The sequence below is a fragment of the Rhipicephalus sanguineus genome, chromosome 8 (assembly GCF_013339695.2).
Source record: "Rhipicephalus sanguineus isolate Rsan-2018 chromosome 8, BIME_Rsan_1.4, whole genome shotgun sequence".
Classification (NCBI taxonomy): Eukaryota; Metazoa; Arthropoda; class Arachnida; order Ixodida; family Ixodidae; genus Rhipicephalus; species Rhipicephalus sanguineus.
In genome coordinates this window covers 10,853,161-10,863,822 of record NC_051183.1, presented here as the reverse complement: position 1 = coordinate 10,863,822, position 10,662 = coordinate 10,853,161, and the positions used below count along the sequence as shown (strand labels likewise).

The following is a 10,662-nucleotide window of genomic DNA, read 5'->3' as shown; positions in this document are numbered from 1 at the left end:
TTACGAGTACAAGTATGATCGTTGACGTCTAAAAACTTTACTGGCAAACCTTCAGAGCTGTTTATGACGTCGCTGCAGCCCTGAGAAACATTATCAAAACGTATGCCAACTTTGTTTGGTCGCATACTAATTTTCCATGTTTTCTGGTGATACGAACTTCGGATGATACGAATATTTTGGGTAACCCCACGAGATTCGTATCACGGAGGTTTTACTGTAATGAAGGGGGAATGGAAGCCACCTTTGCAAACTGCCCACTATTTCGTCTTTGCAAACATCCCACTACGACCCATCACCGATCCATCACTTCACCGACCATAAAGACGTTATAATGAAGGGGAAATGGAGGCCACGTCTAGCTACCACTTACGATTAATAAAATTTCTTGTATAAGTATATACAGTGTTTGTCACGTCTTTGATGATGTACTGGGCTATCGCTTTGATTACTGCTGGGCGAAACCACTGAAGATTTCACGGTGTAACCATGATTGCTTCAGGAGCTTCGCCCAAGCTCTTCAGCATTCACCCCTGGATATGCAGTGAATGTTTTTGTATCTTATGTTTCGTTTGCTAAGCGAGAAGTAGTTGCCGGGGCCGCCCCAAAGGTACCAGCCTCTCCTGTACATCTTTCAATAATGAAAGGAGGCGAACAGATGTGAAGAGACACAGAGGTGTGCTCCTTGTTTCCACGCTGTTCTAGAGGATCACGCATAACCAACTGCACGGAGTTACCGCCCTTTCAAAGACCATCGGAATCCACGAGTGTAACGTTATAGCCCACAACCATAACGACGATTGGAGAGGAGGTCGTTTAAATGCAGGACGCATCGTATATCTCGTATTTGGGTGCCGTGCCGCAGTTCTCGTCGTAGATGAAGTCGCAGTAGTCTGCTGGTTCGTGCATGGTGTCTGCGCGACGCCAGAAGGAACAGCCGTACCCTGCGGATAGAACGACGCATTAAGAGCACCTTGTTGAGGGAACGCTGGCTAACATTTAACGTAAGCACAAATAGCGCACAATGCACGCCGATAATACTCACCACAGCACAAACGCCCACTGCCATGCGTGGTTTTATTCAAAACAATGTCTGCCTTTTATGAATCAGGCGTCAGTATACGCATACAAGACAAGAACAAGAGTCCTGATACAGAAGGACTCTCGCTTTACATAACATAGTAATGTGTTGATGTGGGCATGTGTGTGTGCGTGTCCCCATGCCTTGATGAGAAAACAATCCTCCGCAAATGAGTGCGGAAACAGCTGTGAGCGAGTGAAAAAGAGACAGGAGCCCTTCTCCAATCGGGAAAAAGAGGGTAAACGAGGCTTGGCGTATGGGCGCCTGGCCAACTACATTCCTGTCCTTCTTTCTATCATATTTATCTCTGTCTTACTATCCACGCAGCAAGCGAAATTATTCTGCTTGGACGGGAGGCCGCGCGCCTACGCGGTTGGCATCGTGCCTAATGACTGACGTTCCGGCGCCGGCGCCGCAGCGTGAGGTCATGCGTTCATGTCTAGACCATAATGAAACGTGGCAATGTGAAATGAAAAGCGACCTCGATAAAAGATCAGATTGTCACATCAGAAACGGCTGATCGCGACAAGACCACCATTGGGAGAGCACCAATTATCGTTCAACGACGCCGTTAAACGATATGTCCAATCTTTCTTTACGTACAAGACGCAAAGAAAACAAAGGAATAAATATATGGCACAAATTTTGGCTGCTCCGAAGATTTTTTTTATGTTTTGCTTATTTCTATTTTTCGTATTTCTTCATCGAGTGCAATCCTGTCTACATTTCTTTAAATTTCTTGTATGTAATTATATTTCTTATTGTGCCACATTAAACTACGTATTTGTGTCCGTTTACTCGTTGAGGTGGCTGTCACTTTTTCTGCCTTGTATTGCTGGGATGTGGGGCTAGTCAAGCTGCGTTTGTATCGCAGCTTTTTTCCCACATTCCACACCGCACATTGTATCTTTGTTTCATGAATGTCTGCAAAAATGTAAAATGTGTAACACTGTGGTGAAATAAACTTCAACTTCAACAAGTACGCATGTGACCGGCGCACCGTCGACGGCCCCAATTCTGTACGCTCAAGGTTTTTTCGCGTACGACAACGCCGCCACCGAAATATATAACTCATAGCAACCTTCGCCTCAAAACGCGTGCGCGCGCAGCCGACCAATCCTCCCGGCTTTACTCTGCATACTAACAGTATGCATACTCTGCATACTGCGGCGTAGTAGTGGTTTTGCGATAATACAGACGCATATTTCTGCAACTCCTAAGAGAGCACGGCTAAGCGCCGTCGTGGGAAAGAGAAAGGTCGTGAAAGAAGAAAGGACAGGCCAACTTCTTCGAGAAGTGAGTGCCCAAAACACCGAATAAGAGGCCCCAGTGCATTCGCTCCCTATTAGAAAAACCGGTGGGTGCCCGGCAGCACTGGGAATTGAACCCGGTACCTCCCTGATCGGAGGTGGACCCGCTAACCACTCGACACCGCTGCGGCGCTGCGGCGTTGGCTGTTGCCGGCGGCGCTAGTCGGCGGCAAGGAGGCGAGGGATAGAGCGCGCATGCCTTTACTGATCGCGGGGAACGCCTGCGCAAGTATGTCACTGAGGAAGAAGCGCGTGTCGTTGGTCGTGCTTTTGCGCCTGTAAAAACGCGATGCCGAGGACAAGGAGATCCGATACTGCGAAATGCTGCAGGACCACAATGCAATGATCACGTCCATTAATGTGACAGCACTGTCCAGGAACCGTAACGACGGCATACGGTCCGACAATCTCGTTCCGTCCGGCGATGAAGCAATGGCTAATGATGCAATTGAGTGAAATGTTTGCCCTACATGAGTGCGGCAAGGCAAGGCTTCCGCCTTTTTGTGTTACAATAGTCTGACAGCTGCCGAACCTTTTTCGGACAATCCTCTTTCCAAACAAACATGAATGCCGAATAAATCTAAACCTCGATCTCATTTACCCTGATGTCGCGATTTCGCGACAGACCAAATATGAATTCATGAATCCAGCGGTACGACTAGGAGAGAGAAATAATCGGTTGATTATTGTTGTGTAGCAGAAATATTCCCCAAATTCTAGATTTTTTTCTTAGAGTGAAGGCTAGCGGGACCGGCGCGGAAGTTGCGCGTCGAACTAGGTCCTGAGCTCTATATTGTTTAATTTAGATCTGGCAATAAGCCGCCATCGTGTGGCCACCTCTACATAGAAGGATAACGCACTGCGCATGATGCTTCGAAGGAGGGACAACGCTTTAGAAAAAAAAATCTCGTTCGGCTTTACCCACTGTAGGAAACCCTTGATAACCAGCCAATCACCACCCTCGCCCATGACTGCGCCAGACGTAATAAGACCCAGCAGCGAGGGCCACTGCGCATGCGCTCGGATTGAGACATGCTTCATCACGGCGAGCGGCCAAGGGGGAGTTGCCGACGAACTGCCGTGAGGTTCGCGTGTGTGTGCGGCGTGCAGTCCGCCGGAGCCAACACTCTAAGAAAGCGAGTATTTCTGCTATACAACAATAATCGTCATCTGGCTTGCTCGCGTTTCCCTTTCTTGAAAACCCGGCTCTCGTCAGTTTCCTATCAAGAATGCTATGCCACGCTGATAACGCGCGCGCCGTTCGTGACCAGCAAGTGCCGGTACCGCGGTGATAAGGCGAGGAAAGTACACAAGGTGGATGACGATTATTGTTGTGTAGCAGAAATATTCCCCAAATTCTAGATTTTTTTCTTAGAGTGAAGGCTAGCGGGACCGGCGCGGAAGTTGCGCGTCGAACTAGGTCCTGAGCTCTATATTGTGTTTTGCCCCTCCCGCCTTACCGTTATAGTTTTCACTAATAATTGTTTTTTAGTGAACCGGCGAGTGTTCATTCTCTGGAGTAGACGGCGGACCCCACACAACACAGACTCATGAACAGAAATCACCATATCCGCACAATTGAATGTTTTGCAGACTATCACAAAATAAGAGGATGGTTCACCTCCCAAGTCCGAACTTGTTAAGCGCGAAAGCATGTAGACAAAATGACTCTGTTTCGTGGTAGAAGCCCCGCTTAACTTTTCTTGCTTCTTTAATCTACTCTGTGCATCTCACCTGGGGTAGTGAAATGGTGTGAGGGCATCAAGGAATTATACTCAGCCGAAAACAGACGAACACAGGAAACGGTGAAGGAGACAGGAAAGCGGCTAGACAGGAAAGCGGCCTTGATGCAATGCACCAACTAGCCCAACAACGAGTTCTAGTGTGAGGGCAACTTGGGATTTTCTTAGCTCGCATACGCACAAACGTTTATCACTTTGTTTATACACGTTTATCATCACTGCGTCGTAATCGCTGTATTTTTTTTTTCAGACTGACCGTTATCAGCATAATGGTGCCGAAGAATGGTGCACGTGGTACAGTCTACGTAAATGGCGTAAAATATTTCTTGAGGAACGCCATCTGAAAAAACAAAAACAAAGCATGAGCCCGAAAGTAATTATTTTGCTATTCCGAGCAATACGTACTGCAAACAGACATTTCTGGCACTCTATACAAGGGATTATGACTGTTTCGAAAATGTTGATCTGTCTGCAATCCTTTCATAGATATGTAGACAAACTCTGACGGAAGTTACATTTCATTGCTCACTTGGACTGGCATGCTCGAATCCAATAACTCTATTGGAAAGCCTAATCAAACGCTAACTGTAGGTATATTAGCGCAAGTATATACAGAAGAACCTTGTTCATACGCTTTCGAACAAAAACGCGAAAATGAACAACATACTACCGGGGAAAACATACAGTCCAAGTACACTAAAAAAAATGTGTAGTTTGGCTTGAAAAGTGCAGCACTGATAGAGATATCGAAGGATTTTACTCTAGCACGACGCTTTAACCTCGTGGTTCTTTCGAAGCCCGCGAGCACTAGCCGTCACGACGCTGGTGATACAAGAAGCGGAAAGCGCTCGTGCTGACCCTCGCTTCAATATTTAGAGGGCCCCTAAGCAACCTCTGGAAATACAAAGTACGAGCGTGTTATTATCTTCCGGCGTGTTCCGTCTTTTCCGCAGAATTCGTGACGCCATTAGGCAATGAGCTCTCGATTGGTACACATAGGAGGGATATTATTTGGGAATTATCTCCTACTCTGCTTTGTCATGCAGTCGCTTCTACCTTGTCTCGCGTGACTATCGTGCGCGATCAACTGATTTCACTTCGTTTATTGAAGAGGAGGAGGAGGAGGAGGAGGAGGAAGAAAGGGCAGGAAGGTTAACCAGACGCGAGTCCGGTTTGCACTCCCACGCTGGGGGAAGGGGATTGAGGGATGAAAAGATAGGGAGATAGAAAGAAGTGAGCATACAAGCAATTCGCGTGAGCTTAAAAACACTGCTGCGTTCCACAGTACTCGTTCCACTGTAGACAGTCGAGTCGGATGTATCTCGTTCCACTGTAGACAGTCGAGTCAAGGTACCTATACTGAAGGCTTGCAAGTACTCGACATAGAACTTCCAGTACCTGTTACAAGGATTGAGCGTAAGGTGATTTCAGCTTGCCGACGAACGCGCGAAGTTTGTCTAGCGTTTATTGAGTTCTCGACTGCGCAAGCGGAGATAACAGAGCTTAGCCGAAAGGCGCTAAATCGTGGTAGCCTCAACACTTGGTGTCGACACTGTCTGCGTGTTAAGAAGTGGCGAGGAGGAGATCGCGCCTCTAGAAAGGGTAGTGAAGGCAAGAAAGAAACGACTGTCTCGTCCTTAAAATCGGAATGCTTAAGTGGCCCTTTAAACTACGCCTCGCCTCCAGGCAGATTACGTAAAAGTCAACCTTGCGGCGAGGGTGAAGCAATGAATGCGATAGCAACACATTGAAATGTCGTACTTAGTAAGGCTAGCTGTTTACTCCTTTAGCATCCCACCTTGCGTAACTCAACAAAACGCTCGCCCAAGCAAACACGGTCGCTGCAGCGAGAGAAACGACGTTCGTGCAGTCTATTGCATCCATGCAAGCTTGGTGGTAAGAACGCCGCTCGTACAAGGCTATGGGCCGTCTGCCAATTCCTGTCAAGATAGGGCGCCCGCGATGGCGCTTGGCCTGTCAAAGTATTCAGTTGCGGCCAGAGACATGGCATGTTCGCGCTGTTTCAGCTTCCGTTGCTCAATGGCTATCGAAGTTTCGATAGAGTTGTGGGGTGCTCCGTTGGCTCGACAGACTATTAACTCGACGGCCTTCGAAACGTCCCCTGTAGCAGCTCTTGCTTGACCGTTGAGTCAATAGACTATCGGTTGGAAGACATTCCAAACACCCGTGTGACACGGATATAAGCTATCGGTAACTTGTGTTCCGTCGTGCAAAACTCCTCGGGTGGTTATGCGCCACAGGAATTGGGCCTGCCCCGCTACCGTGTACAGGACGTGCGAGCGTCAAACGAAAACGAACACTTGAGAGAGAGAGAGACAGAAAGAAAGAGATAGAAAATAGAGAGAAAGAAAGAGAGAAAGATAAAGTGACAGCAAGAAATAAGAAGCGAAAAATAAAGGGCATAAATACATAAAAAGATAGAAAGACGGAAAGATATAGAAAGAAAGAAACAGACACGAAAAATAGATGCAAAAAAAAAAACAGAAAAATTAGAGAGAGATAGAAAAGGGGAAGAAAAAGAAGTAAAGATAGAAAGAGCGAGAAAGAGAAAGAAATAGAGAGAGAGAGAAAGGAACAGGTACAAAAAAGAGATACAAGAAACAGAGAGAAAGAGAAGAAGAAAAATTTGGGGAGGGCCGAAGCATCTAGGGAAGTGTTTCAGCTCCACGAACGTGAAACCTGTGGAGGGGCGAAGCATGCAGTGTGCGCCCGTGTTTCCCACAGCAAAGTCACTGTTAATGGGCAATGAGAGACAGAAGAAAGATGAGACACAGAGACCTGCAGTCCGCTTCCAGTTAAAGTGCACGCTGCGAATCTTTATTGTTCAACTACGCACAAGAGAAATCTCCCAGTGGCACTGCATTGCAGGTCAAGATTCAGTGCCTCTATATATGGGGTGGCCGGTGAAGGGTTGTGCTGCGACAGCAGTTGGTTTTTTCAAGAAACTCGCTAGCAGACGCTGCCTGCGCCGGCGTTGTCTCTCGCGGGCGAGGGCGCGTTCTCGTTCCTTGCGAGCCGGTAGTTCACAGCGTTCATCGCAGAAAGAGCGTCCCCATAGTCCACGGGCGCCGTTCGCTCTCTCTCGCCTCACGGTGTGGGCGCTGAGCCGTTCCCCCACGATGGGAGGCAGAAAATAGCGCCTCAAGCAAATGGAGAGGACACGAAGATGCAGGCAAGCAAATGGTCACGACGATGCACCGCCGACACGGAGGAAGATTTCTTCCTCCGTGACCGCCGACAAGCCGAGACCCTAAGGTACTTCGTCCCTAAAATGAGGAGAAACAAGGAAGGCCACCCAGAGGCGCTCTTCCTTCAGGCTTGGCAGTGCGAAGCCGCCATATTTTTTGGGCGATTCCTGATTTTCCACGTATTTGACCCTCTTAAAAGAAACACGTTAACTCTCGTTGGGTCCCTCTAAAGGAATCTGTTTAATGAGAGTCATATACAGGGCAAGTCAGAACTCACAAAAAAAGAGTCAAATCGCTTTTTAGGGGCGTAGCTCCTCTTAACCTGTCACGTCTCCGTTGTCCGGCGTATCTCCCGGCAGCCGGCAGTAAACGGCAGTATCTGTCCGGTGGTGGTGGTGTGCGGCGTGACCACCCTTACTGCGCATGCGCATACCCTCTCCACACACCTCCTCTCCACTCCCCCTCACCATTCCTCATGTCATCTACCCCTCTCCCCTTTCCCTCTCCACTCACCCTCTCCCATACCCCTCTCCACATCCCCTCTCCCCTTCCCCTCTCCCATAACCAGTCTTAAAAACGGAGGGGGCGTGCACACATGAAGGCTCCCTAAAGACAATGCACTGCGACAGTACGTGATATGTATCGCCCTCTCCTCTCCTACGCTTTCCCTCTTTCTCCTCTCCATGATGTATTGGGCAGAATTCACGGAAGATTCACGGTTTACCGATGAACCTCCGCAGCTTCGCCCACTCATCATCATTCACTCCGTGGATATGCTGTGACTTTTTTTACTGTGTACGGGGCTGCACGATGCGATGCGTTGGCAACTCGTTCGGCCTGATGCGATGCCTCACGTGCGATCTAATCACCGGCTCGTGTGAACCTTGCGATAACTGCATCCTCTTCCTCGCCGTAAAAGCAAGGGTGCTTTCGCTCTGCTTTCCGGTCGCTTGTAGCCGTTTCAACTTATTTTTTAATGAGCGTCGATTCGCAGCCTCAAGATCACATGGACAATGTTTTCGGGGCAGGCTGGCGAGAATTCCGCTGGCAGTGCCAGTGCACCGTGGTTAGTGTGCCTGGCTTTCTTGTTTATGGGCAACAAGCGACGCTCGTGCTTCTCTTCTAAGCCCTTCTGGTCGAGCAATTGCTGCTGGTTTCCCAATATTCGGGAAAAGTATTGTAAAAAAATAAAACTGGTACGAAATCGATGTTTCTGGTTGAAATTAGTGAAGAGTTATATTGGATACATATAGGATATTGGATCATAAGTTTACTTAAGGTAAGGGCCAATTAAATGTCACGATCAATAATGAAAAACAAGTGATTGAATGATTTCATTGAAAGAGCAGAAGCTTTTCTTGTGAACAGGTGGGATGGTTGCGGCGCATGCGCGGCAGGCCTCAGCCACGTGCTTCTTTCTTCGTGGCCTCTGAGATCAGCTAAGGCAGCGCGAGAAACACAAAAAAATACACCAGGGCACACAAACGCCAACGTGCGAGTGCCCCGCTGCCAGATACCTAAGTAAAGGCCTCCGTGACTACAGCTGTGTTTGCTCCTTTGTCGCCATTCGTGCTGATAAAAATTATTTTTTCCTGGCACTTATAGTTGCGTTTTTGACTAAAGTGCTTGATGCAGCACACATTTGGCACTGCGGATGTTGAAACTAATAATTGTCGGAAAACTGATTTTTCTTCCCCGCGATTTTCGGACACCCAAGGCCCGTGTCCATGGCAGGCCCGCGACCTTGGGTGTCTTTGTGCTGCCCATTTTCCCTTACGGAGGCGACAACGTACGTTCTTTCCAATGGCTCGGTGGCGTTTGCAACCAGGTCTGAGAGTTTTCGCAAAAGAAAACATCATGAGCTGCATTGTTCATGTATTCTTGGTCTTTATTGATTCGACACTCTTATCGCGTAACAACAACCCAGCGCCAAGCGACAGTTGTCAGCTCAGCCCAAACATTCAACAATCTTTTACAGCTATGTCACTGGGACAAATTACCTGATTTTTGTTTCAGTGTTAGCGTTTTCTTTTGAATCACCATCGTAAAATACGCAAGAGACGTTTAAATACAGGACCGCATGTGGAATGCTTCAGGAGGCTTGCACAACATGATAATTTCAATGGCTCCATTACGGGTCGTCAATTTTCTGCTCATAATTGGAAGACACTCACCGTTCTCTGGTACGAACGTTGCTTGGTTTCTACACGTGTAGCAGGGGGCAGCGTCAAGAGTTACCTGGCCTTTTCTGAAAAAAAGAAAAAATGGGGGTCAAGGCAGGTGCTTTGAGCATGAATAGGAGGCGTACTGAAAACATGCAGCGAGCTGAGCGTATACCGCTAGGCTGCTGGAAACGCGGGAGAATGCTCGATTCGCCGTACTCAAGGCAGCCTCCCATTTCACATTACTTTAATAAATGTTCCCTATCCCGCTCTCTGTCAAAGAGAGCTGAGCTAGCTCTCTGGTATTTCAAGCTTTATTTTAAGCTTTACCCTATCCAGCCTTTGGTTCAGTACTGTGTGGAGAAGAAACTCAGGCCTGTAATTTCAGATAAGGAAAGGTATTTCGTAATTGTGCCAGGTTCGCAGGAAAAGCGTTAACAGCCATAAAAAATAATTTTAGGGCGGTAAAACTCAAACCATCGGTAGTTAGGCAGTGTGCCGTCGATTTTTTCTTAGACAATCTTGAGAGAATAGCGTGTAATGTCAAGAAGGCAGCTCATTTTAGAATTGTTATTTTTTTTCAGCGAAAACGCATAAGAACGAGATTCCTTTTCGAGCTATTGTTTCTGAAAAAGGCACCTGGCAAATCGCTGTTACTATAACGTGCAGAACTGCTTAACCTCACAGAGTTTTCCAGACACTTTTCGCATGCATAATTCTCAGGCGCTAGTACAGTTTCTCTCAACGGAGAACCCTGGTGGTTGTAAAGATTTTGGCATCGATATCAAAGATCTTTATTACTCCTTGTCGCATGAAGGGTTATTAAAATGTGTTAAAGATTGTATTACTGAACAAGTGCAGGAAACGGTTTTCACCGATAAGTGTGGTGTGTCTACGGAGGCTTTTCTAGAAATCCTTTCCATGTACTTAAAATCGACGCTGGTAGGTTGGAAGGAAGACATTTATGCGCAGAAATCAGGCATTTGCATCGGTTCTAAGGTTGCTCTCATTCTTAGTGATTTATACCTTAGCAAGATCGACAAACGTGTATAAAACGCATTAGGTAATAGTATTATAAGGTCTTTCGGTATGTGGACGATTACTTGATTTTTTGTAGTGGTGATGACTTTGAATCGGTGGTTACGTCAGTGAGCGAACAAT

General features: G+C 47.3%; 1 protein-coding gene across 1 annotated transcript in view; it reads right to left on the bottom strand.

Annotated features, from left to right (window-relative positions):
• Positions 1-695: 695 nt before the first annotated feature.
• LOC119401359 (uncharacterized) overlaps positions 696-10,662 on the bottom strand; it is a 127,964-nt gene continuing 117,997 nt past the window's right edge. The window contains exons 5-7 of the mRNA XM_037668085.2: positions 9,514-9,587; positions 4,387-4,470; positions 696-941 (exon numbers count right to left, since the gene is read on the bottom strand). Of these exons, the coding sequence (XP_037524013.1) occupies positions 814-941; positions 4,387-4,470; positions 9,514-9,587 (286 nt within the window). The 3' untranslated portion in view covers positions 696-813. The remainder of the gene's footprint in view (positions 942-4,386; positions 4,471-9,513; positions 9,588-10,662) is intronic.